This window comes from Pleurodeles waltl, chromosome 7, assembly GCF_031143425.1.
Source record: "Pleurodeles waltl isolate 20211129_DDA chromosome 7, aPleWal1.hap1.20221129, whole genome shotgun sequence".
NCBI classification, from domain to species: Eukaryota; Metazoa; Chordata; class Amphibia; order Caudata; family Salamandridae; genus Pleurodeles; species Pleurodeles waltl.
In genome coordinates this window covers 1493204939-1493232489 of record NC_090446.1, presented here as the reverse complement: position 1 = coordinate 1493232489, position 27551 = coordinate 1493204939, and the positions used below count along the sequence as shown (strand labels likewise).

At 44.4% G+C, this 27551-nt stretch overlaps 1 protein-coding gene across 1 annotated transcript in view; it reads left to right on the top strand.

Moving 5' to 3' along the window:
• Positions 1-26862, top strand: part of LOC138247087 (chemerin-like receptor 1) — an 85083-nt gene extending 58221 nt beyond the window's left edge. Inside the window, exon 3 of the mRNA XM_069201834.1 lies at positions 25772-26862. Coding sequence (XP_069057935.1) covers positions 25786-26862 — 1077 coding nt within the window. The 5' untranslated portion in view covers positions 25772-25785. The remainder of the gene's footprint in view (positions 1-25771) is intronic.
• Positions 26863-27551: the final 689 nt, after the last annotated feature.

Here is a 27551-nt window from a genome sequence, read left to right as displayed (position 1 = left end):
TGAAACGTTGACATACTCTCCCTAAGTTGCTCTCAAAACATGTCATGATTCGCCAGTAGATAACATATGTGACAGACAGGACCTCTGCTTATGTTTGTTTGATACAAAATCCTATAGAACCTTGGGATCTTTTCAGTGTCTTGTTCTGTTTTGTAGTATATATATTTTCACTGTCTGAGCACTGCGTCGCCTGCATTAATTTGGATGCATAATTAAATGTATTTTGTCCTTATAGTAAAAGTGTGAAAAAATAATTATACAAGATATTGTATCCTGTATCCTTTTTTGAATAACATTGGGTATGACACAAGTTACTAATTGAGTTTTCACACATTCAAAGCAAGAGTAGAGTGTCATTGAATGAGTCCCACAGGGCATTTTTGTAGGTTTAAAGCTTTAGTGAACTTAGGCAATATTCTGCAGTATGTTTTCCTTAGCTTCAAAGGCAGATATGCTCACTCAGTTTGAGGAATATAGGAATCAGAGGCATTATTGTACACCACCAACTTGCATCTACAAACTGGATGTGTTTGGATTTAGCACAGTGACTGCTCCGAAGGCGCTGAGAGATGTTTTCTTGAGCTTCAAGTAGCTAGTGAAGGAAGGCGTTAATATAGGCTCACTTGGCAAGTATACAGGATTAGTCAGGACTTTGATGAGGACATAGACATGAACAGGAAAAGATTCAGCTAAGTGAGCTTTCACTGGTATATTGCATAGGTAGCAGGCAGATAATAAAGGTAGTACAGATACACATGCCTTCATTTTATCTTCACCTACTGATTCAAGTTCATCAGGTGCACACTCACCCAGATACTGAATTACTCCCTCACTCAACTAAGCAGATGACTTCAACGCATACAGTATGCAGAAGACAGCCTCTTTCCTTAATATCCCAATATGCACACACCCTGCACCTTAAACAGCTAGACTACCTCCCCATCCATAGCACTTTTGCATACCACAATACCGTCTCAGATTTCAGAAACCTTCCGAGCACCTCAGCCAAACTCAAACTCACACACATTCAATGTGTATGCATCACCCAAACAAGGAGAAGTGACTGTGATGGGCCCTTCAATGGCAGCTGTATGTTTGTGTGAATGTCCTGATCTGTTGGATTGGGCCCATGGCCAGCGGTATGAAAGTCTTGTATGTGGTGCGTGAATAGCGTGTGAAGAGACCATAAACTAGTTGGTGCCTTGACGCGCTTTATGGCTCACCTTCAGTAGTCTTGATACTCAATATTCAGATACTTTTAATTAAGTAATTGTGCTTTGAAGCTAGCATTTCTGGAGGTGTGAAAAACCAACCAGTGTAAGTGGTGGATTAACTTAAAAAAATTAGTAACATATTTATATCAATTGCTGTAAGGATACTCCATCATAATAGTGACAGAGTATCCTCAACATGACGATAATGGTCTGGCCGCCCCATATATATGTGGATGGATCACTGGTGTAACCATGTGAAAGACTACTCCATCTCTGGCATAGTTGTGCCCCTCCCATTCCTGACTGAGTAAGGGCCATCTGTCACTGACCTCTATGTTCTCCCATCTAATTTAAATGTGCAGACATACAAGTCAGTTTTTCCTGCCCGTCACCACCAGAAAACCATGGTGGTAAGGGGCAGTGAAAACTGTCTAATGCCCCCCTTGCCATTGGAGATAAGTCCCATGGTAAGAGGGTCATTTTTTTTTCAAAATGAAACTCCGGCTTTGAGATTTTGTTTTTGAAAATTTAAAAAAAAACGATGGATGACAGCCAATGTCCAGATATGGGCCTTACTAAGAACTACTCTTTTTTTTGCAATCTAAACAACTGGAGGTGTCCAGTGTGGTGTAACTTGCATTAATTCTGTTCACTTTCCCATAATGTCATACAAAACTTGAAAGTGAAAATATGGCTTACATTACTCATTTATTTACATTTTGTGTTGGACATTTCTGAGATCCACAAATTGACAACCAACTAGCGTTCCCAGGTGTCTCCACATAAAAACCAAACACAACTTTTGTGGGTGACCCTAGCGCACATGATTGGAAAATGCAAAAAACACAGCATTGACACATCACATTTATTCAGTGAAAAAACTGCTTTTTTTGCAATGTGGTGAGCTGTGGATTTTGGGTCCTAGCTCAGCTGACTCCTAGGCAAACCTGAACATTTTTGTAAACTAGGGGAGTCCAAGGCATTACTTGCATGACTTTCATCAGGCAATTTTACCCAGAAGCTCTTCCAAATGTCAAACTTTGGTAAGAAACACACATTTTCCTCAAATGTCTGTGAGAGAAAGACCTGGAATATGCAGGGAGACACATGTTTCCCATCACCCTGAGTTCCCACACGTCTTCCTATAGGAACGGTATCCCACTCGTGTGAGTGTGCCAAGAGACAACAACACAAAATACCCTAAATCGCTACATTAAGAGATAGGCAATAGAGTAGCTGTTGTATCACAGAAATGTAAGGGAAATGTGTCTTTTCAGGCAAAGTTTGAGCTTTGCGTAGCAATGTGGGTAGAAAAACTTTGTGGAATCCATGCAAAGCACAGTACCATAGACTCCCCTGGCTTCTAGTTTTCAAAAATGTCTGTGGTTAGTTAGTTTGCATTGGTGGCGCAACAGCCTACCCACACAAGTGAGGTACCATTTTTATTGGGAAACTTGGGGAATGGCAGGTGAAAGGAAGTTTGTGGATACCCATCGATTATTTAACTTTCCATCACAGAAATATGGGGGAGAATTTGCTTTTTAACTCAAAGTTTGAGATTTGCAATGGATTGTGGGTGAAATAACTTGGTGAGAGCCACACAAGTCACCCTGCCATGGATACCCCTTGATGTCTAGTTTTCAAAAATGTAAACGTTTTCTTGTTTCCCGTAGGTGCCACTTCAGCTAGGGTCTAAATCCTACAGCAACCCGCATTGGAAAAAAAACATAATTTTTCAGTGATGTGTTTTGGCCCGTTTCCTGTGGCAGGCGATGCAAGTGACATACTATTTTTATCAGGACACTTTTTGGAATGCTGACTCAAAGGAGGTTTGTGGCTCTCCACAGATTACAGAACTTCTCATCACGGAAAGGTGAGGATTATTTTTTTTTTTTTAGGTTTGCAATGGATATCGGGTAAAAGAACCTGGTCAGAGCCATGCAAGTCACCCCACCCTGGATTCCCCCAGGTGTCTAGTTTTCAGGAATGTGCAGGCTTGCTAGGTTTCCTAAGGTGCCAACTGAGTTAGCTTCTGAAATCTCCATCAAACAACATTGGAAAAGTGGAAAAATGTGATGCATTCACGTTGTGTTTTGGGCCGTTTCCTGGTGAGGGGACTAGGCATACTGTTACACCTGGATTCCTTGGCAGAGTTTCCTCTCACTTTTTGCCTTCAGACCTCCTGCTTTTACTGACTTTGCTTTTGCTGGCCTTAGGATTCTGCGCTCTTTACCACTGCTAACCAGTGCTAAAGTGCCTGTTTTTTTCCCCCAAAGCATGATGATATTGGAGAATACCCAAATGACAGATTTAAAATACCTATAAGCCCTTCTATCTCTGCCCATGGCCTCTAAATTAAATGCTCCCATTGGGCCTACAGCACTGATTGTGTCATCCACTTACTTAGCCCTCTAACCATGTCTCAGCCCTGCCACTGCGGAGCCTGTGTGTGCAGTTTTACACTGTCATGTCGACATGGCAAAGCAAACCTTTTGCCAGGCCTAAAACATCCCTTTTCATACAAGTAAGTCACCCCTAAGTTAGGCCGTGGACAGCCCAAAGGGTGGGGTGTAATGTATTTAAAAGGTAGGATGTGTACTTTTAAGTTTTGCAGGCCCTGCTAGTGAAAGCCTCCAAAGTTGTTTTTCAATATGTCAAGGCCTATCTCTCCCATTGGGTAGCATAAGGATTACCTTATTACATTTTATAAGTGTCATTCCCAATTGTGAAGACATTCACTATTCAAGGTTGGTGTCTCTGGAATCACAATTTAAAATCAAAACCTATAGTAAAGTTGGATTTTAAATTGTATTTTAGACACTTAGGGCCAGATGTAGCAAAGTGTTTGCGCCTCGCAAACGGCGAAAATCGCCGTTTGCGAGGCGCAAAAGCCACTTTGCTATTCAGAAATGCATTTTGCGAGTCGGCTCCGACTCGCAAAATGCATTTCCGACTCGCAAATAGGAAGGGGTGTTCCCTTCCTATTTGCGACTCGCAGTGGGATGCAATTCCATTTGCGACCGTGTACGCGGTCGCAAATGGACTTGCAGTTACCATCCACTTCAAGTGGATGGTAACCCACTCGCAAATTGGACCCCTTCCACTTTGTGAATGGACTTTGTGAATGGACCCAAAAATATTTTTTCAGGGCAAAATTTTCCTGAAAAAATACAGAAACAAAAGGTTTCGTTTTTTTTGCAGTGCAGCTCGTTTTCCTGTCAGGAAAACGGGCTACACTTAAAAAAAAAAAAATGCTTTATTTAAAAGCAGGTCACGAACATGGAGGTCTGCTGACGTCAGCAGGCCTCCATGTTAGCGAGTGCCTATACTCGCTATGGGGCCGCAATTTGCGACCCACCTCATGAATATTCATGAGGTGGGTCATTGCGACCCCATAGCGAGTTGCAGTCGGTGTCTGAGACACCGTACTGCATACGAATTTGCGAGTTGCAAATTGCGAGTCGCATGGACTCGCACTTTGCAACTCGCAAATTTGTCAGTTGCTAAATCTGGCTCTTAGACATTTGGTGCCTGTTGCCTGTCTCTGATCACATGTCTGAGGTGGGTGACAGCTAGGCCTTGTGCTTTCCTTCTAGACAACCTCACACAATGGAAGCTTAGGTGTGACTTAATGGCCATCCTGGTAGGATGGGAGGGAGGAGCTGGGCACAGCCTCACTTACACCTGAATAAGCTGTGTCCTATTCAAACACAAAAGGCTGCATACCCCCCTATATTGAGTCTGAAGCCGGGGCAGGAAAGGCAGGGACTCTGTGCACTTGAAAGACATGTCTTTGAAGTCTCCCCCACTTCAAAAGCACAACTGGTTATAAATCAGTCAAAATAATTGTAGAATGCTTCTTGTCACTCGTAAGGGTATCCAGGCGCTGGCAGGGTCCAGTTGATTAGCCGAATAGCCAGGTCTTCAGACATTTTCAGAACTCTGGAAGAGATGAGACAGTCTGGAGAGGAAAAGGTAGTTTGGTCCATGTCCTTGCTGCTCAGTAGGAGAAGGAGCAGCCTCCGCATCTGCTACGTCGGATGCCAGGGGTGAGGGTTAGAGAAAGGGAAGCGCAGCAGAGGTGTCTGTTGGGCTGATATAAGTTCAGGAATTAGTTCAAGTAGGCAGGCCCACAGTTCTGCAAGGCCTTATATGCTTGGGTCAGTACCTTGAACTGGCATCTTTTCTGTGCAGGGAACCAGTAGAGTTCCTTGAGCTGGGGGTGATATGAATTCATCTAAGGAGATGTAGGACTTCTGGCTAGTCTGACTATGGCATTCTGTATGGTATGTCGTTTTGGAGGAGGTGAACTCTGATAAGTACTAGACTTCTGACACCACAACTTTAGAACACATCTGGACCTGTAGATACTCTGCCAGAAAGACGGACTGCTGTGCTGCTGAAGGACTGCCTCTCTGCTGGACTGCTATTTTGCTGATCTGCTGCTTGCTGCCCTTTTGCCTGGGAGTGAGAAGGAGTGGCACTGCATATCTCCACCCAGAATCCATCTAGACTCCAAGGGCTAGTTGTCTGGCCTCCTAATCCGAAGTCTCAGGGACATAGAATACTTCCAACCAAACTGCTCATGCACCTGGACACTGTCATCTGTGAGTCTGCCCTGCCAAGTGGTGCCACCCAAGTCCTGGAGCCTTAGAATGTTTTTACTACAGCGGAACCAATGGATCCAGCCCAGTCAACCAACAACAATTTCTAACACCTACCCACACAAGTGAGGTACCATTTTTTGGGAGACTTTTGAGAATGCTGGATAAAAGGACATTTGTGACACCCCACAGATTCTAGAACTTTCCATCACAGAAATGTGAGGAAAATATGTCAACGTTTGAGGTTTGCAAGGAACTCTGGGTAAAAAAACATGGTGAGAGCCACACAAGTCACCCCACCCTGGAAAACACTAGGCGCCTAGTTTTAAAAAAATTTACAGGGTTGCAAGGTTTCCCTAGGTGCCCGTTGAGCTAGGGTCCAAAATCTACAACTGCCCACATTAGAAAAAAGGTTTCAGTGGTAAAGTGTGATGCATCCATGGTGTATTTTGACTTGTTTCACAAATGAGGTTCAGTTTTTAACAGCAGACAGGATGGAGTGCTGGAAGGAAGGAAGTTTGTACGCCTCTGCAGATTCCCAGACTTTCTACACAGAAATATGAGGAAAATGTGTTTTTAGTAGATGTTTAAGATATGCAAGAGATTCTGGATGAAATAAATTGCACAAGCCATGTAAATCGCCCCAGTCTGGATAAACCCCTGTGTGTCTAGTTTTCAAAAATGTACGTTTGCTAGCTTTGCCTAGGTGCCTGCTGAGTTACGGTCAAAAATCTAAAACTACCCACACTGGAAAAGAGGGTCAGTGTTCAGTTGAAGAATGTGATACATCCATTTTGTGTTTCGACCCATTTCCTGTCGTGGGCATTATGCCTACCCACACAAGTGAGGTACCATTTGTATCGGAAGACTTGTGGAACCACAGAATAATAGAACATTTGGTATTACCACTTAGATTTCACAACATTTGTGCCTTTCAAATGTGAGACATTGTATACAAAAGAACACATTTCTAGCAGAGGCAATGGTATATAGTTTGTGTAAATAGGCCATTGTGAAAAAATGTTACAGAATAAAGCATTGTTTACAAATGGCCATTTTATTCTACTCATTTTTAATATGTCTTTATTTCAACAGTTAGGGGGTGATTCTGACCCCGGCGGTCAAGGACCGCCGGGGCCGGGGTCGGCGGGAGCACCGCCAACAGGCTGGCGGTGCTCTGCAGGGCATTCTGACCACGGCGGTATGGCCGCGGTCAGAACAGAAAAACCGGCGGTCTCCCGACGGTTTTCCGCTGCCCTGCTGAATCCTCCATGGCGGCGCAGCTTGCTGCGCCGCCATGGGGATTCAGACACCCCATACCGCCATCCTGTTCCTGGCGGTTCGCCCTCCAGGAACAGGATGGCGGTATGGGGTGTTGTGGGGCCCTTGGGGGCCCCTGCAGTGCCCATGCCAATGGCAGGGGCACTGCAGGGGCCCCCGTAAGAGGGCCCCACCCTGAATTTCAGTGTCTGCTTAGCAGACACTGAAATTCGCGACGGGTGCTACTGCACCCGTCGCACATCCTCCACTCCGCCGGCTCCATTCGGAGCCGGCATCCTCATGGAGGGGTGTTTCCCACTGGGCTGGCGGGCGGCCTTTTGGCGGTCGCCCGCCAGCCCAGTGGGAAACCCAGAATACCTGCGGCGGTCTTTTGACCGCGCAGCGGTATTCTGGCGGTTCCCTCCAGGCGGGCGGCTCCCGCCGCCCGCCGGGGTCAGAATGACCCCCTTAGTGTCTTTGGGAGAACTTTGAGGGATTTACACATATGACCCATTGCTGAATTAGGAATTGTGTCTCCTTTTCAGAAAACTATAGCTTTTCTGTATCATCCATGGGTTTCACACTAGTTTCCACCACAAACGTGAAGAAGGTTGAGAGCACCAGAAAATGGAAAACAAGGTCTACCGCTTTGAAAAATGCCAACACTGTGGTAAAAAATATTTTTTTTTTTTATTCAGCTTGTGCATGTTCCTGAAAGCTGGAGAGTTGAAACCATTAATTTATGCCATTTTTGGGGGAAAAACAGACACTTTTATTTGGTGCACTTTTTCACATGTTTGCTAAATTCTCATCAATCATATCTTTATTTCGGCTAAGAGCCATAAAAGAACATATAACAGGCATACAAGGTAAAACTCATAAAACTGCATCAAGCAGTTGTCATCAAAGCACTCAATTTCCTACTGTAAAATTTAATGTCATTGTTGGAAAGTGGATTATTGGTAAGGGCAGGTAAGTACCTACACTTAGCAATAGGCCATTAACCCCTACTAGGTCCAGTTAGATCTCAATAAATTTAATCCAGCTCAATCCTTGGTAGCTTGGCAATGGGCAACAAGGCTTAACTTAGGAGACAAAGGGGATCATTACGAGTTTTGTGTTACCACAAATGCCATGTTGGCTGTGGCAGCCGCACCGCCGATGGGCCAGTGGAGAAGACTGCCAAAATATGACCATGGCGGTCTTCCCAACAGAGCACAGCCAAACTACCACCTGCACCGCCAGTGCGATCATGCCGCCACGGAGGTGGTAGCCACTTTCAGGCCGGCGGACACCATGTTTTTGCCGGACATATTATGAGGCTGCACGCCGCCAAGGTTTCCGCCGCGGTCGCACCACCATGAAATGATTGGCCCAGATAAAATAAATATAAATATAAATATATGACTGTTTGAAATGGGGGATCTGGTTGGCTAGGGTATGCACCTAAGCCAGACAGAACCCACCCACTCCAGTCAGGGCAAGGGAGTTACAAGTCCAAGATTACCCCTGCCCCTCCTTTGGTAGCTTGGCACGAGCAGTCAGGCCTATCCCAGAGGCAATGCATAAAGTGTTCACACAACACGCACAACACACGTGACACACTATCCCCACACAACACCAAGTTATATACAAATAAACTGTATTGTACACAACACAATTATTAGACCAAACACAACATGTCAGTAATACCCTGCTAATCAGCAGTTGTCAGACCTTTACTCCCTAGTTACTCTGCAGAAACCAGCAGTAGTCACACATAACACCAGGGTTACTTATTAATCTGCAACATAAACAGTAGTCAGGAATCACATTACAAAAGAAATGCACTTGTCATTAAAGTATCATAAATGCACATGGCAAGTCATAAAACATATCAGTATGCCATGCCCATAGAAGGAACATCAATACCTATATGTAGCACATCATAAAATAGGCAGGTTAACATGTAAATCATTACTGTGCGTACCAGGAACATAAGAAATATGTATGTCCTTTAAAAGTACCTCTTTTATGATGAAAAGGCACTTCCAGTGCAAAGAAGGTAATAAAAAGGGGGCCCCTGGTGCTCTACTGTGCAAAATGGGTACCTTCTGCTAAATCTGAGGGGATGGGGGTGGCACGCACCCCCTCCTGCTTCAAAATTGGGCCCCTCCTGGGGCCTGTGATCTCTGGGGGCCCCCCTGGCTGCAACTGACCCTCTGGGGGTTGGAACCAAAGCCAGCAAACAACACAATAGGGGGCCCAGTGGCACGGGGAGCCTCTGATGAGGCTTCCACCCCGCCCTTCACAGTGCCCAAGTATCACTGGAGCTTCACGCTCCTGTGGCAGCGACCGGGGGAGGAGGGGTCCTACCCGCATCTCCTCGCATCCTACTATCTGGGCGGGCCTGGGATCCGAAGGAGTCCTCCGATGAGGTCTTCCTCCCTGCTGGGGCCGTCACTGAGCACTCGCCCGCACCCGATCTGGTGCTCAAGTGTCTCTGCTCCTGGCCGGGCCGCAGCGGTGAATAGGCCTAAGTGTGGGCCGGCTGGTGCCCTGGGTGTGCTCCGTGGACCGAACCTCGCCCCAGGGGCACTGATACGAGCGCGTTCGCTCCAATTCCACTTTCTCCAGCTTCTTCTTGTGCCCTGGTGGCACGCCAGATAGCCCGCTCTCAACGTGCTCCGGCTTCTGGACAGCCCGGATCGCGGCAGTGAAATCAGCACGACAGCACACTTTCAAGCGCCCACGAATAGCTGGGAATTCCCGGTTGTGGCGAAGAATCTCCTTCACGGCAATCCGCTATGAGACGCAGGGGGCACAAACCAGCGCTCATAAGGTGGTAGGGACCCAGGAAAAGCGTTTCCCAAGGTGCTAGGGTCCATCCAGTACAGCACAGACATCACTCCTCATGCGCTGTGAACAACAAGTTGCAGGGGGCCAGAGGACATAGCACCCAGCCCCTGGGGACACGCAAAAATGGAGCACAGGGCCCAGCAGCAGGCCAGCACAAGGTGGATGCAGGCAGATGGCAGGCTCTCCTAGTGACCCAGCAGGTCACAGGTCAGCACAGCAGCAGCAGTCCATGGCAGTTCCTGGTGAGTCCTTCCAGCATTCTGTGTCCAGTTCAAAGTAAGTTCCAAAGAGTTCCCAAGTGATCCCAAATTGTGGGGAAAACTCCCCTGTACTTATACTCAACTTTAGCAGTGTGTTAACAAAGAAGGGGAGAGGGGGTTCCAACCAGTTACAACTGGTTCTTTGAGTGCCTCCTCTCTCCTCCAGCACAGGCTTCAAACATCAGTTGGGGGTAAACGACCCTTTTGTGTGAGGCCAGGGCACAGCCTTTACAAATGCAGGTGTGCCCCACCTCTCCCTTCTCTCAGCCCAAGAAGCCTATTCGGTATGCAGATTCACCTATGTGACACCTCCACCCTCCCTGTGTACAGGCTGTCTGAAAAGTATGCACAAAGCCCAACTGTCACTCTGCCCAGACGGGGATTGGAGTCAAGCTGCAATTCTCACTACTATTACAACCATACCAAATATGCCTATGCTACCCCTCATAAATCAGACAATACCCCCTTGATATGAGGCAGGGCATTTCCAATGTAATCCAGTGAGAAGGCAGCATTCACAGCAGTGAGAAACCAAACAGGCTGTTTGTCACTACCAGGACAGGCCACACAACCAGGCACAAGTCCTGTCTTCTACATACATAGCCCCCTGCCCATAGGGCTAGCTAGGGCCTACCTTAGGGGTCACGTACATGTAGGAAAAGGGGAGTTCTGGGCCTGGCAAGTACATTTAGATGCCAGGTCCCTGTGGCAGCAAACTGTGTATGCAGGCCCTGTGCTAGCGGGCCTGAGACAGGATTGAAAGGCTACATCAGTGGGTGGCGCATGCAGCGCTGCAGGCCCACTAGTAGCAGTTAATTTACAGGCCCTGGGTATAGAGATACCACTGTACAAGGGACTTACAGGTAAATTAAATATGCCAATTAGGTATAAGCCAATCATATCAACTTTAAAAGGGAGAACACCTGCACTTTAGCACTGATCAGCAATGATAACGTACTCAGAGTCCTAGAGCTAACAGTGAGAGGTCAGAAAAAATAGGAGGAAGGAGGCAAAAAGTCAGGTGATGAACCTGTCAAAAGGACCAGGTCCACCAATGGCAATAAATAAATAATTATTTACAAAGAGAAGGCCATTGGCCAGTCCAAAGTGCATAAGGCACAAATGGCACTTCTGTGTGCCCCTACATGACTCCTGACTGCTAGATGACCTACATAGGATAGGGGCATCCAAGGGGCTGGCAGGTACCTCAGGAATTGGGGGGTTAAGGGGTGGGTTTAGGCTTGGGTTTGGGAGGAGAGGCTTTGGGCTTGAGCTGGGCTTCGGAGGGGGGTCTTTGTGCTTGGGCTTGGGAGGGGTTGACTTCTTGGCAGAAGGTGGGGCATGGGTACTTAGCAGGGGGGCAGAGGAGGACTTGGAGGTAGAAGGGCTGGACCTGGGAAGGGACACAGACCATTTGGGGGTACTGCAGGGTAGGAGAGGAGTAGGGAACAAGGAAAATTCCAAGAGGAACACCTTCTTAGACACACGGGGCAGTCATGGCAAAAAGGTTTGGGAGTGGAGGTAGAGGGAGTGGTTGTAGGAGGTGTTTTGGTGGATGTTTTGGGTGCATGTGCGTGCGAGGAATGCTTGTGGGTTCTGGGTGTCTTTTGGGTGGGTGACTGCGGGTGTTTAAGTGTCTTGGGAGGAGGGGGGAGGGGGAGGTGTGGTATCTGCGGATGTGGTGACTGGGGTGGATGTCTGCGGGTCTGATATTGTGCTGTGGATAAGATAGGAGTTGTGGCTAGATCAGTGAATGTTGGTGTGGTGGCTGCAGGTGTGTGTGGTGTAGTGTCTGTGAAGGTGTGGTGATGGGGAAGTCTATGCAGGTTGTCAGTGTTGATGTGTCTGCAGGTGGGTGTTGTTTGTGTACATGCTACAGGTGGGTTTTGTGGTGCTTGTATTTGTCTGCACTACCCTTGGATGTTGAGGGACATACATGCTTGTATGTCTGTGTGCTTTTTCTGAGTTTGGGAAAGGGGGTTTGGGATTGGGAAGAAGTAGGTGGAGGGGAGACATGTAGACAAAGGGAGACTGGCTGCCGTCAGTGTAGAGGCCATAGCCTGAAAGGATCTCTGTAGGCCAGCCAGTGCACTGTGAATGCCCTCTAGGAACGCATTGCTCTGCTGGAATTGAACTGCCAGTCCCTGGATGGCATTCACATTGGTCGACTGACCCCAGAGATTGACCTCAATAGGTCAATAGCCTCCTCACTGAGGGCAGCAGGCTGACTGGGGCAGGGGCAGAGGTGCCTTCAGTGAAGGAGACACCCACCCTCTTAGGTGAGCGGGCATGGGCAACTGGGTGGGGAGCTACAGGGAGGGCGGTAGTGGACTGAGATGGTGCTGGGGTGATCCCGGAAGGGTCCGCCACCACTAGGGAGTGTCTACTGGAGGAGGATTCCGAAGATGATGTGGAAGATCCTGTCTCCCCCATGGCACTCCCCTCACCCTCTGTGCCACTAGGTCCCTCGCTGTTGCTGGTAGCAGCACCCTGCGTCCCGTGGCCTGCAGCATCCCCACTCACCTGTGCCCCTTCCCATTTGCCTTCCGATGCTGGTACACAGAGAGAGAGAGAGAGGAGGGGAGAGAGAGAGAGCTAGGGCAAGAAAGGGTTAACATATACCTCACATACACACATGAAAACATTCACATCTATGAGAATACATATCCTGGCTAGGCTATTTCAGGTCCCAATACACATTTCCTACATCATGTCACAACCTGACACTACTACCCACCCCTGTATGCCAACCCTCACACCTACATCTAAATTCAAGTAGGTCAGCATGACAGGAGTCATCCACATGATCACCACCAAAGCCATGTTTGCATGTACATCATGCACTGGATGAAGTACAATTGACTCCCTGATTTCACATTGTACCTCTCCATTCCCCTATCACCTATTGGAAGTGCAGCTGACTGAACATAACACATCAGGCATCTACTGTTACAACAGCTGATCAGTTCATGCCATTTGTAAAATATCAGTGACAATGGCAGTGAAGACTAATCCACTCACACACCACACAGCATCTGTCTGTCACAATACATGGCTGACCTAACACTCTGTACAGTAATGCCAATATAGATATCATAACTGATTTAGCCACTACAAGTTAGACACCCATACAGGTGACATCTGATGTCTATAACACAAGTCTGGGGTATAGCCATGTGATTAGTCTGATCCAATCCCAGAGGAAGATCTGCAGACACCAAAAACATATGTATCACAACTAATCATACAGCTAAGTACATCTACAATGGCCTGTATTGCACATATTACACATCCATACTCAATCACTGAGTGCGGTGTCACAACTGATGAACTTCAGGAACACACATGTGTCATCATGGTCCACATACAATACCACCACACATACAGTTTCACCAGTAGGACTTCACAACATGATACCACCCCCTCACATACACCATTCCAGAGTTATAGATATCTGTACCTAAGTCCAAACAACACACATCTCAAATGGTAAATACATGTAAGCATTATGTACACATGGACCAACACCACTGCTTTTGCACTGACAACACATACCACTGCTATATAGGGCAGCCTCAGGAGAGAAATACAACATTTGATTCACATCAACATCTCATAAGTCATGCAATACCCAATCCTGTCCTAATCTGCCACTCCAGCTAGGCCACGGGTTGCAGACTTTGTCCCACTCCGTCAGATGTGCTCCCAAGTAATCATTGAGACATGATGTAGGCAGTAACTAAGCTATGTTGCACTGTAGTTGCTAGGGCATTGGCATGCATGGTATATACATAACATATTGGCAATGACGAATCTGCCTAGGCACTTACCACCTCTAGTACTATCCAATAGGGTTCAAGGTTTCATCCCCACAAGTATAGCACTTAGAAATGCATGATGATTGCAATCAGACCAAATCAAACATACATGTAAAAGTATCCTACTTGAGCAACCTTCACGTACCCTATATTTAGCAGATGACCAATATATGGGTATGCAACTATCAAGCAGTTAGTCCAACCCTATACAGGCCATATCTGTGGTGGAAATGTAATGGCTGCCTTACATGCAATTAATACCATTGCCAGTACTTGATGCATGTAGTCCCTGTGATAAAACAAGAGGCACACAGCTGCATATACAGGTATACTATACAGATGGGAGTGGACTGACACATTAGAGCCACAATTGCAGATGGATGGAGCAAGTCATACTCAATGATTAGGGTGATACACAAGCTCACATCCATGGTAAAGGCAGGATGGAGTCACACATGTGCCAATGTCATTAGACTATCTCCACAATCCAAACATGGAGATGTCTTGATACGGGAGATGTACATCCACTGACAATAAACCATCAAAACACATTTATAACTTATACTGAGCCCAGGTGGTGAAGGCTGGGGCTCTATCATCTGTTGGATGTGGCATGAAGACTCTCAGAGACAGTACACAGCAGCTCACGCTGCGGAGGTCTTGTTAGCAACAATTTTTGAGTTAAGTGAGCCAGGCTGCAGAAAATGCCGGTCACGGCCGCCACGTACAGGACCGTCACTGCCGGCAGTGATCGCCATTGACCCCAAGCCATCATAGGCAGCAGTGTTAACCAGTAACAAGTTGCACAGTGGTTTTGACCACCTACGGCCATGACGACATACGCTGGTGGACTTAGGTCACTTCCACCTGTCTAGTGCAACAGGACAGATGGCTGCCATTTTGTGCACATATCTTGCAATGATGTGCCAAAATAAGTGTGCCATACATATATTCGCCCACATTGTGGAGTAAGCATATGTTGTGCTATCATTGTAGTGCAAGACATGTGACATGCATGACACAGTGATGTGACGTGGCAGTATATGTGATGATGGGCGTGTTTAGATACTCTGAGGCACATAGGCGGTGTCACTATATTGGTATATCCCATTACTATTCAATTAATCAGTGCAAGACAGCTCAGTCTGCCACATATGCTATATTACACATGTGATATGTGTCCTATATGACATACATGTTCAGTAATGTGCTGCAAGGATGGTATCCAAAGTGCTTCAGCATGCCCATAATAGTATGTCAGCAGTGCTACGTATGTCCTAAAGTGTTAGGTGTGTGTGATTTTGACATGTTCTGCTTATATGTGTCAAGTGCATTTCTCAATGTACGTTCTCTCCTCTCTGCCTAGATTTCCTGCCATTAGGAGATTGAGACAACCACCCGTGTACTGTCCACTAGTTGACCTTGCATTCATGGAGGACAGGCATATCATCCAGACCTAGCGTCAGAATCGTCAGACCATCATGGATCTATGTACACACTTGGAGCCTGATCTCTTACCAGCCGTACGAAATCCCTATTGCATCCCTTCCACAGAACAAGTCCTGTCAGTGCTACACTTTCTTGCCACAGGCTCCTTTCAGAATACAGTGGGCTTGACAGAAGGGATGTCACAGGCCATGGTCAGTCTTGTTTTGAAGTATGTACTGTGTGCATTGTTAAAACACCTGGGCAGCTACATGAGGTTCCCCCAACATGTGGATTTGGCCTATGTGAAGGCAGACCTTTATGATATGGACACATCCCTTATGTGATAGGGGCCATTGATGGCACCCACATAGCCCTAGTCCCTCCCAGTGCAAATGAACAGGTGTTTAGGAACAGGAAGAACTACCACTCCATAAATGTTCAGTTGGTGTGTCCGGCAGACAAGTACATCTCGTAGGTCACAGCCAAGTTTCATGGATCTGTGCATGACTCCTACATTTTGAGGAACAGCAATATCCCACACATGATGGCACAACTACACACCTGGCTCCTTGGTATGTATGCAAAGGAAGGTGTTTCACTGTTATGGCACCTGTCAATACATTATTTCCTGTCGCTGTATGTGTATTTTCACTGGTTCTACATTTTTTACATAGGAGACTCTGGATATCCTAACCTTCCATGGCTGTTGACATAGGTGAGGTACCCTGCCACTGATGGGAAATGCCATTTCAATGAGGCCCACGGGAGGATGAGGTGTGTTATTGAAAGAACATTTGGCCTCCTGAAGGCCAGATCAGGTGCTTGGACCTATCTGGAGGTGCCCTCCTCTACTCGCCCCAAAAGGTATACCAGATAATAGTAGCCTGCTGCATGCTCCAGAATCTAGCCCTGAGACGTCAGATACCATTACTAGCTGATGAGGGTGAGGCATCAGGACCGGTGGCTGGTAATGCTGACATGGCAAGTGATTAGGAGGCAGAGGAGGAAGGTGGAGCTGACTCTAGGACTGAGCTCATCAATCAGTACTTCCAGTGACATACGGGTATGGTGAGTATGAGTTTGCAAGTGTTATATATTGACATTCATTGCTGACAATATTTCTCCTGAGTTAACTCATCAGTGGGGGGGTGATGTGGTCCTATCCCTATGTGTGTGCTGGAGGAGCTGACTGATTGAATGTAAGGTGCACAGTAAAATTGTCTCAACTCTTACAAGTATGCTCACTGCAGTTTCCTACATTCACATCTCCACTGTACAGACCACTATTAAGCTATATTTGCTGCATTCTCCTGTTCTCTTGTCATTCCACCCACTGACTGTGGTATTGAAATATGTGCCTCTGCTACCTATGGCTTGAAGCATTCATAGTCATTAGCCATTGCTAAATGATTTGAGAATTGAGGGTTGAACATGACTGATAGAAGCTAAAGTGATTTGTGATGAATATTCTCTGATTGATGATGTATAGGTAATCTCTGGGGGGCCCTGCTTAGGAGGTATTTTACACTGGGCACAGCATCTATGAGCTGCATATATGCTTTGTGTGGCTCCATGCCTTCCATCCTGATGGTGCTATCTGTCATTGTCTTTTTGCAGGTTGGAATACTAACCGTACTCTTGTGTAACCCTGGAGTTATGACTCGCTGACGTATGCCCTGGAACATATGTGTTGTATTGTGTCTCCTGCTGAGGTGCCTCCCTCTCCTGTCCGTTGCACTGCCTGTTGGATATAGGGAGGCATAACCACATCACATTTTGCAATCATTACATTTGTTGATGTTTTAATGAAGACACATATACACTAGCTGTGTTCCAATTGTGTTTATTGTGCATATAATGAAATTGGGACTACTACATTTTGGTGCATACATTGACCAACAGGTGATGAGTGAGGTAATGGTAGATAGAATCATCAGAGTAGGGGGTTCAGCAGTTGTTTGCACAGGTCCATGTGCCAATGGGAAGATGGAGTTATGTCATTGAGCAGTCAACAGGGTATATCAGGGGCACACAAGGGAGACGAATCAGGTGAGGTTCACTTCCAGTCACTTTGGGTCTTGGCATATGTTCCAGCCGGATGGCTGGATGGGCGACCACATTTGCGGGGGGTTCTTCTGCTACAGATGGAGGCATATCTAAGGGCAGGGCCTCCATTCCACTAACTGCCCCTGATGTGGATGGCTCAGATGTTATGTTGCTAGCGGAAGGGGCCTGCTGGTGAGTGGTGTTGATATCCTTCAGCACCCCTGCAATGGGGGCCATGGTGGCATTGTGTGCCTGTCACTGCTGCATGACCTCCTGGTGGTATTCCCTCTGTAGCCTTTGGTTTTACCCCAACAATGTGATGATCTGACCCATCCTGTACTGGGATCATTGGTATGCTCCTAGGACTTGGGAGATGGTTTCCTGGTCATTAGAATCCCTTGGGGGGCCCATACCCTGGCACACAGCTTCCCTCCGATGCCATCTGCCCCCATGTGCCTGTGCCCCTGGCATGGTGTGCCCACTCCCAGTGTTTGCAGGGCCTTCATTGTTTGGGGTGTGAGGGGTCAACTCTGATCCCTGTACTGTGGGGAACATAATCGTTTGAACAGTCCTTTGTACACTGGTCAGGGGACAAAGGGTTGGCTGTGATATAGAAGCTACATGGTTGGGGGGATTGATGTGGGCAGGGTGAGGCAGGGAGCCTCATGGGCCAGGTAAGTCATCAGTGTCCTGACATCCAGGCATGTTGCCCTCACTGAGGCCTTCATCCTGAGGAGGGCTGGCAGTCTCTGATATCCTCTCCATGGTGGCACTGGCAGGGGTACCTGTGGATTGAGAGATAGATAGAGTTACATATAGAAAGTGTGTTTGGGTATCTGTTTATCAGATTCATACAGTGGTTTAACATGATTGCTAGCAACTACAATGACAGATGCTGCACAGCATACCATTGGTGGTAGATAGTAGTCTGTGACATGTGTACCGTACTCCATGTTGGTTGGTGTCAATCAGGCTTGGTTAACTTTAGCTCTGTGGATGTGTTCAGGTACCTACTGATAATTCACATGACTGTTTAGCACTGTTACCTAGTGACTAATAAAGCTTGCTAGACGTGACTTGAAATGGCTGGACATTTTAGCATGGTGTCCCAGTGGGAGGAGAGTATGTAAGGTTAAATGTCTTGTCTGTGAATGTTCTGCTTGTGCATGGAGTCTGCCATCTTACATTCCATACCATGGTGAGCCCAACTAAGGGTTGGAGATTTGGATAAGTGGCCATTTGGATTAGTCACTGAGCTGTAGTTGTGTTTAGCCTTGGTTGGTATTGTGGTGTGCCATTGCATTGCTGTCATTGCCATGTAGTGGTCCTCACACGTACCATCTACTTGGTATAGCTAGTACAATAGTCATACATGCAAGGGATGTGAGGTGATATGCACATTGCAGGTTTTCACGTAGATGGGCTAGTGCATTGTTGGAGTCGTAGTGATAGTATTATCAAATGCTATCCGTGCCTTTGGCAAGGGCTGTGTGGCCAGTTGGGCTGGATGGTGATGTGGCATGAAGGAGGGGGCATTAGGTGTATAGGTAGGAGGTGTTGAGAGACATACAATGAATGGGGAGTATTTGGGTGGTGAGGAGGCATGCAGGACATGACAATTGTGGAAAGGTATTCCAGTCAGGCCCTTGAAATGCAGAATGTCCACGACCTTCTCCTCCCAAGATTTGAAGTGAGGGGGAGGAGGTAGGGGCCCATCGCTAGTCTTGTGAATTTCAATTTGGTGTTGTGATGTCATGGAACGTACCTTCCCCCATAGGTCATTCCACCTCTTCCTGATGTCCTCCATTATGCGTAGATTGTTGCCCACTGAGTTGACCCTGTCGACTATTCTCTGCTATAACTCCATTTTCCTGGCTATGGAGGTTTGCTGGACCTGTTCAACAGCCAGTTGTGGCTCTACCCTGATGATTTCATCCACCATGACCCTCAACTCATCGTCTGTGAACCATGGGTGCTTTTGCGGGGACCTGCTATTAGTTGTGTTGAGGGGGGCGCAGTGTGGGGTGATTGATGGGGTATGGGTGGTACGTGGTGAGTGATGAACGCTTGTGGTATGTGTGTGCGTGGTTGTTATGTGTGTTTTGTATTGATAGTGCAGTTGTGTGATGTGTGCTGAGTGAGATGTGTATATGTGCCTATGGTGTAATGGTGCTATATAAGTGTATTTGCCTGCTGATTGCGGGTTGTGTGGGGTGTTTTATACAGTGCAGTGAGTAGGTGTGTCTGGTGTGTGGATGTGTGTCAGGTGTGGATTATTCAAACTGATTTTGGGTGTCTCGGAGCCCGACCGGGGCCGCTGTGCTGATGCGTCCGCATTCCGGGCACTGTTGGTTGTTTGTATAAGTTGAAAGTGCGGAAGCCACTGTAGAACATTGTGATGAAGAAGGGAGTTCCTGTGAAACGTCTTGTTGCCTTTTGACGCTGGGGAGTTTATCCGGGTCCCGAAGTATTACCTCTATTAATCGTTCTGACATGCAGCTTGAGCGCCACAGCATTGGAGCGCAAACTGAAGAGTTGTGAGACCTGGCAGTTGGCCTCTTGCTCCACGGAAGTGTGCCAAGCATGCGGTTTGAGTAAGCGTCATCTAGAGAACTGTATGACCGGACAACCAGGTTTTGGATTCACGTAAGCAAGCTAAGTGACGGTGCTGATTATTATTACGCTGATGTAGCTTATGACTTATACTTGACATTGAACTGAGTAAAGCTCGTAATAAAGTACACTTCATGTGAGCCGCATTGTTGCATAGGTCTATACTAACGAGACATTTGAGTCTGTCCTTGTTTACTACTCATCAAAGGGATGAATGCTGAGTATTATTCAGTCTGATTAGATATAAGTACATTATTCATTGAAAGAATCTACAGGAACAGAGTGGACAGTATATAAGACAGATCTGTCGTCATATCCACATCCATATTAAGTGTTAGGAGTGTAATTACACGCAATTTACAGAGACTATTGTTGATTCAGAAATTATGGCTTCTGCTTGGGAAGCTCGGCAAAAGTAAAAATCGAATAAGTTATTTTTTTCCCAAATGGATGAGTTGCAGCCCATTCAATCTGGTCCCAGTAATATGAGATCTGGAGTGAAACTACAAACGTTGTATGACAAAATGGAGAAATTATATAGAAAGGAATTATCAAAGTGGTGGGAGACAGAGTCTCTACAGAGATATATTGAGGTAGAAAGAGTACCAAAGAGGTCTAAGAATCTATACCATACCCATACCAACATATGAGGATCCGGATCCAGAAATGTTGGAGGAATGGGCGGAGAACTCTAAAAAGAGCTCTTTGAACATGATGAAAATATTAATTAAATATGCTATCAAGGATAGAAGCAGGATTTTGGATGAGATTGAGAAAATTAAGTCAGAGTTGTTAACTATTATTACACAAGAACTGTTGGATGAATTTATGAGGAATTTAGAGAAAAAGCTTTCCAAATTGGAGGAGGAAATTACTAACAAAAAACAAAGGATTTTTTAGGATTTTCAAGCTGGGAGAATTCTAACTTTTCAGCGGAAATATGACCACATGTATAATGAAGAGATGACAGGAGTGGTTTTGAAAGATATTGAAGTTAGAAGTACACCCCTCGGGGATCAAGAGGAGAGTGATGTGTCGGATGGCAATCTATCTGATGTGTCTGACTCAGTGCTAGCCAAAGGTTTAACATCAGGTAAAGCTGTTGATGAATCTAATTTTTTAAACAATTTCGGCTTTTAAATCAGGGGCGGACAGATCAATACAAGGAATCTTATCCCCAGAGGGGCAGAGGGAGAGGATCCAAAGGAAAAGAAAGAGGGATAGACAAGCAAAGAAGAGGAGATGTGGAAGACGGCACAAAATCCCTGGGAGTGGTAACTCGTGCTTGCAAATAGTCACTATGAATGTTGTCAACCTCTCCAGTAGAATGTTATCAGCTGTAGAAGAGCGGCTTTTATCCTTGGGTCTTTCGTTCTGCCCGACAGGGCATTTTGATTATGCTCAAACAATAATTGATACCTTTACATTTATCAGGAAGTTGAAGTTGAAAAAGTGGTATCACACTACGGTTAAGTGCTGTTAAAAACCATTAGTGGGACAAGACTATAGTAAATTATGCATCTCCGACATCGAAATTCTACATACATTATCAGACCACATGATGGCTCAACAGCCCATGAAGATCCAATTATGAATTTGGAAGGATTGGGAATGCGTTTGGATGATACATGTCCAAGTAACTTCAAACCCAAATCTACTTTTTTACCGGCTTTTCAGTGTGATGCTCTAGAAGTTTTTGAGAGTGAGGTGACTAAGCATTTGAAGAAAATGAGACATAATCCTAGGAATGTGAGGAATAATAATTTGTCTGGGGCACAGTGGAAAGCCCTACAGGACTTGAAGAAAGATCAAACCATTGTCATCAGGCAGTCTGACAAGGGGGGCAATGTAGTAGTCCAGGATGTCAATAAATATTTGGCTGAAGGGGAGAATCAACTAAACAACATAAAATGTTATATGAAAGTTGGTTGGGAGGATGTCAACTTGATGAATGAAGAATAATATGGAATGCTTATTGATTGGAGGGAAAAAGGTTTAATGGAATGGGAGGACTATTTGCTCCTTAAATGTGATCATCCGAGAGTTCCCATATTATGCCTTTTATGAACTCCCTCCTTGAGAATACATCTAAATATATTGATTATAGGGATTACTAGCCTGTACACCAGCATTGATCGTGATTTGGAAATAAGAGCTATAAGGCATTATTTAAGAGCAAGGTCAATCTCATTATTATTTCACTCAGAGATGCTGTGTGATATGATACATTTTTGCTTAAAGAAGAATTTGTTTATTTTTGACAATCAACTGTACAGACAGTTGCAAGGGACTGCTATGGGTACATGTTTTGCCCCCAGCTATGCAAATCTGTTTATGGGCTGGTGGGAGGAACAAGTATCTGAAACAATGAAAGAATTTGATGACAATGTAATTCTATGTATCGGTTTATTGAAGATGTATTTGTAATCTGTGGGGTGATGAGAAGTCAGCTATGGAGTTTGTAGGAATTTGAACAACAATGCATTCAATTTGAGGATTAGAGTTCTTGGATGTTGAGGTCACAGTACCCAACAAAGGCTTGATCTCCAAGTTGCATAGAAAGAAAACGGCTGGTAACAGTTTACTTTATGCACGTAGTGCATATCCTGTAAGTTTAATTCAGAGTCTTCCTTATGGTGAGTTGTTAAGAGCTTGAAGAATCTGCAGTAATGTGTCAGACTATCACCGGGAATGTGAGGTGATGTGTAAAAGATTTAAAGAAAGAGGTTATGGCTTTAAAACCATCAGTCAAGCCAGAGAGAGTGGAGAAGATGAGTAGGGAGGATCTACTATATAAAGCGAATAATGAGCAGGAGGCAAGTAGAGAAACTATTAGATTTGTCACTACATATAGTGATTAATCTTACAACATAAGTAGCATTCTGAACAGGAGCTGGCATATATTACAAACGGACCCAGTCCTGTCCAATTGCATCAATGAGAGACCGCAAGTAACGTTTAAGAGAAGTAGATCCCTTAGGGATGATCTCTGCTGGAACTATATAACACATGAGAAGAGTATGAAGAGTGTGATGGAAGGAGGATTTTATTGCTGCATGAAGTGTAAAGCCTGCAAAACCAACAGCAATTGTAAGAAATTAAAAATACCGGGCAGACAGGAAGAGTTTGTTATTAAGGGCAATTTCATCTGCAATACTGCATTTTGTGTTTCCTGTCTATTATGTCCCTGTGACAAACTATACATAGGAAGCACGATTCACAGTGCGAAGAAGAAGGTGTTGGAGCACAGATGAGGCATCAAAAATCATGACAGGAGCTACCCAGTAGCCAGACATTTTTATGAAGTACATTTTGGTAATGAGAATCTACTTAGGTTTGTAGTGATTGACCAGGTCAAACTGAATAATCGGGGTGGAAACAGGGAGAGATCATTAAGAATTATGGAGTCCAAATATATAATTGATTTTGAGACTTTGGACCCTGTGGGGTTGAACTCAAGTGAGGAGCTGAGTATCCATTTGGGATAAATGGTTAATTGGAAGAAATGTGAGCTGCACAGAGGAAGGGTTGTTTGATCGTTTTTAAAGTCTTTAGTGAGTGGTGGTGTTTTTTATAGGGTATCACATGTATTGACAAGGGTGGTTGAGGACCAAACTGTGCTTGAGGTAGAAACTGTGGGCGGCAGGCTGAGCTGGGTTATTAATAATGAGGTGTTCTGTAGGGTTCTATTTAATATACTTATTTTGTGGTGTGAAATCTAAATTTTGTATTATGAACTATGCCCACTAGGGCTTTTTTAGGCACCCAATCATAAATCATCGATTATTAATTACCATTACAGCTTTGATTATTTTTTAAATAAAAAATGTTTTATTGAATGTTAAAAAGTATTGATGTGGTGATAATATCTGAATTTTAAAGATAAGTAAGATATGAACCCAATATGGCTCCTTACTGAATGGCAATATTGAAAAGTTGATGCCTAAACATTATGACATGAACGCTCTAAGATGGCTGCCGCCTTTGTGTTAATATTTCAATGTGATGTAAGTTTGTTCGTTTTCTGTTTTAATTCTTTTTGGCTATTTAAATTTGTATGTTACTCTCTCACTCCATCCGTGATGAAGACTACGGCCGAAACGCGTTGGAGTCTTCAGATTTCTGAATTAAAATTGCTACTCTACACTTCAGAGGTGTCCTGGTTATCTTTGGATTGAACGGATTGTTGCAAAGCATATATATATATATATATATATATATATATATATATATATATTAATTCACTGAAAAAAACAAAGGCTACAGGGACATTATAGTTAAGTTCTGAATTTACTCGTACAAAACCATAGAAAATTCGCAGTTACAGTTATAGTTCTTTTAAGTAACTATAACTCACGCTCTCAGGTAACTATAACTCGCATCCTTGCCATACACAGTTTTCTTATCAATAATTTGACTGCAAATGTTGCAGTGATAATATCGTGCATGGTGCAGCAAAATTATTTTAAACCCATATTTGCTGCTAAAACACACCTATATCACACCCCTGGGTCAGAGTACCTTCATCCTGACCTCTTATGACACTTTCAATTTGGATTTTGACCTCAGTCTAGTCAGGTTGCGGTCAGCCAATTGCAACGCTTCTCTTTGCACGTGTATCCGTGAACAATTTGAAAATTTTGTGAATTATTTACGAATTATTTGCGAAGTAATCCAGCCAGAGATATCCAAATGTATTTTTCCTTTAATATCTTAAAAACTACTGAACATATTTACACCAAATAAGCAAAAGTGTGATCTGCGTACCGAAAGCTATCTTTCTGCCAAATTTGGTGTCATTCCTTCCAGTAGTTCGGGCTGTAAACATGTCGAAAGGTCCTATGGAATTAACAGGGGATAAGCAACTTTTTTCAAACACTCCATTTCTCTGCCCCTGCCTGATAGATCACCTCAAACCTTTCCGTGCACAACAAGAATCACCCCGATACTTCTTTTTGAAATATTTCATGAAGATTTGTCAAACGGTGCCAATGATCTAGGCAAGTCAAATACCACTTTTTCTATGGAAACATGGTCCACACTATAACTACCTAGGTAATATATATATACATAGGTCTCATATATATATATATATATGTATATATATATATATATATTTTTTTTTATCTAATCTCTGCATAACGTTGCATACTTTGTCAATGTAGAAAGAAAAAGTTATTACTGAACAATTATCTAAAGAGTTCCTATACTTGGTAAGCCTAACTATAACTACAGAGTGGCTACATATTTATATTTATATTTAAGGAAGACTCCATACAGAACAGAAACGTATTTGATGCAAAAGGGCAAGTAAATATAGATTGTGACTGACTGAATAGAAAATAGATACACCATTTTAATTTGGCCGCACTGAGGTCGAGGACATACATTTAAGTGTTTTTTAACATACAACTTTTAAAGTAAACCCAAAAAAATCCTTTGATGTTGGCCCTGCATCTTTTCTAATGTTTTCTAATGTTTCTAAGGTTTTTTTTTCTTTTGTGCTGTTGTTTCATATCCCAGGATATATGCTTAAATATATCACTATCATAATTGTGGCACAAATATTATTTTTATTTCATTTCCATAAATATTTACATTTAATTTTAAGTTTCCTGCAATTTATGTTTGTTTCTGTTTGCCTTGGAGCAGATAGTTGACAAAAATAAAAACGTCCCTTTTTTTTTCAGGGAAGCACAGTCAGATGGTCATGGAGAACGTTACAGACATTCCACTTTTACTTCTGTCAAACTCAACAACTATTGAGACACCTCACAACTTTGACTCCATTATACATTACATGATGGTGTTCACCATTGTGTCTTATTCAATCACTTTCCTTCTGGGAACATTAGGCAATGGGATTGTGATAGGTATCTGTACCTTTAAGATGACCAAGACAGTGAACGTCATCTGGTTCCTTAATTTGGCCATCGCAGACTTCATCTTTGACCTTTGCCTCCCCCTTCACATTAGGTCAAACGCAATGGATGGATATTGGCTCTTTGGAGGATTTTTGTGCAAGATCAGTAACATGGCGTTATATCTAAACATGTTGGCAAGCATCTCCTTCCTCGTGGTAATCAGTATAGACCGATGCGTTTCTGTGCTGTATCCATTCTGGTCTCGAAGACACAGAAGACCCAGCCTGGCATGCAAGGTTGCATTTGTAATATGGATGTGGTCAGTCATTCTCAGCTCTCCATATCTCGCATTTTATGACACTGTGGATGTTTCGGAGTACAACTACACATTTTGCTTCGAGAGTTATGCTGTTCCTATTGAGGATTTTTCTGAAAAAGGCTTCAATATCATGAGAATGCGTCATAGGGTCATGATCATAACTCGAGTTGTAACCATGTTCATAATTCCATTCACCATAATCATTATTTGCTATGGAGCGATTGCTGTGAAGATCAGGCAAAGGCCATGCCACCGAACATCCAGCCGGCCCTTCAGGATTATCATTACTATCCTGGTGCTGTTCTTCATCTGTTGGTTTCCTTTCCATTCCTTACCCTTGATGGATCTTAGAGAAGATGCTCTTTGGCCTTCCGATGTTCTTATGGTAGCAGTAACTCTTGCAACCTGCCTGGCCTACCTTAACAGCTGCCTTAACCCTATCCTGTACTTCTTCATGGGCAGAGACTTCAAGGATATGTTCAGATTGAATATTTTATCAGTCTTTGAAAAAGCTTTCAATGAGGAACAATCTCTGGCCACGTTCGACAGCAGGAGTCCACCTAAATCATCATGTGAGGTGGAATCTTGTATGCTCTGAAACTTTGTTGAGCAACCTGCACTGAACATTTGTTTGTTCCAAAGTGCTATTATGTCTTACTCCAGTGCAGTTTTTACAGGTGTTGCTGTACTGTTGTGAATCATTCTTCTAAAACCAGTGTGAGCTCTTACGCTTAGAAATGTCAGAGAGGGTTTTCAGAATTCTGTGTGTGTGGTGCATGCTGTAGAATCACAGTGTATTCTGAGTCCTCTATCACCCTGCACAACATTTTCTTTCTTTTTATTTTATGTAGATACCTCTACCAAATTGCCAACTATCAGTTGGAAAAGTTATCTTTTCCAGAAAAGCCTTGTCACTATAATCAATAATGAAATGTTCATTGTGAATGTTTTTTTTTCTACATAACTATCCTTTCCTAGTCAATTATTATCTACAAGTTGATAAAAAGGTTTCACAGTGTCTACATTATAGTATCTACTGTACTTGAGATTGAGTGACAAAATGTCATCATCATTGTTAGAAATTGGGTTTTTGGTTGGCAGTCATGTTACCCTCTATCCAAGCAAGAACCCTCACTCTAGTCAGGGTAAGTCACACACAATCCAAAATATCCTGTGCCCACCCTCTGGTAGCTTAGCATGAGCAGTCAGGCTTAACTTGGAAGGCAATGTGAAAAGCGTTTGTGCAATAAATCATACAATAACACAATATAGCACCACAAAAATACA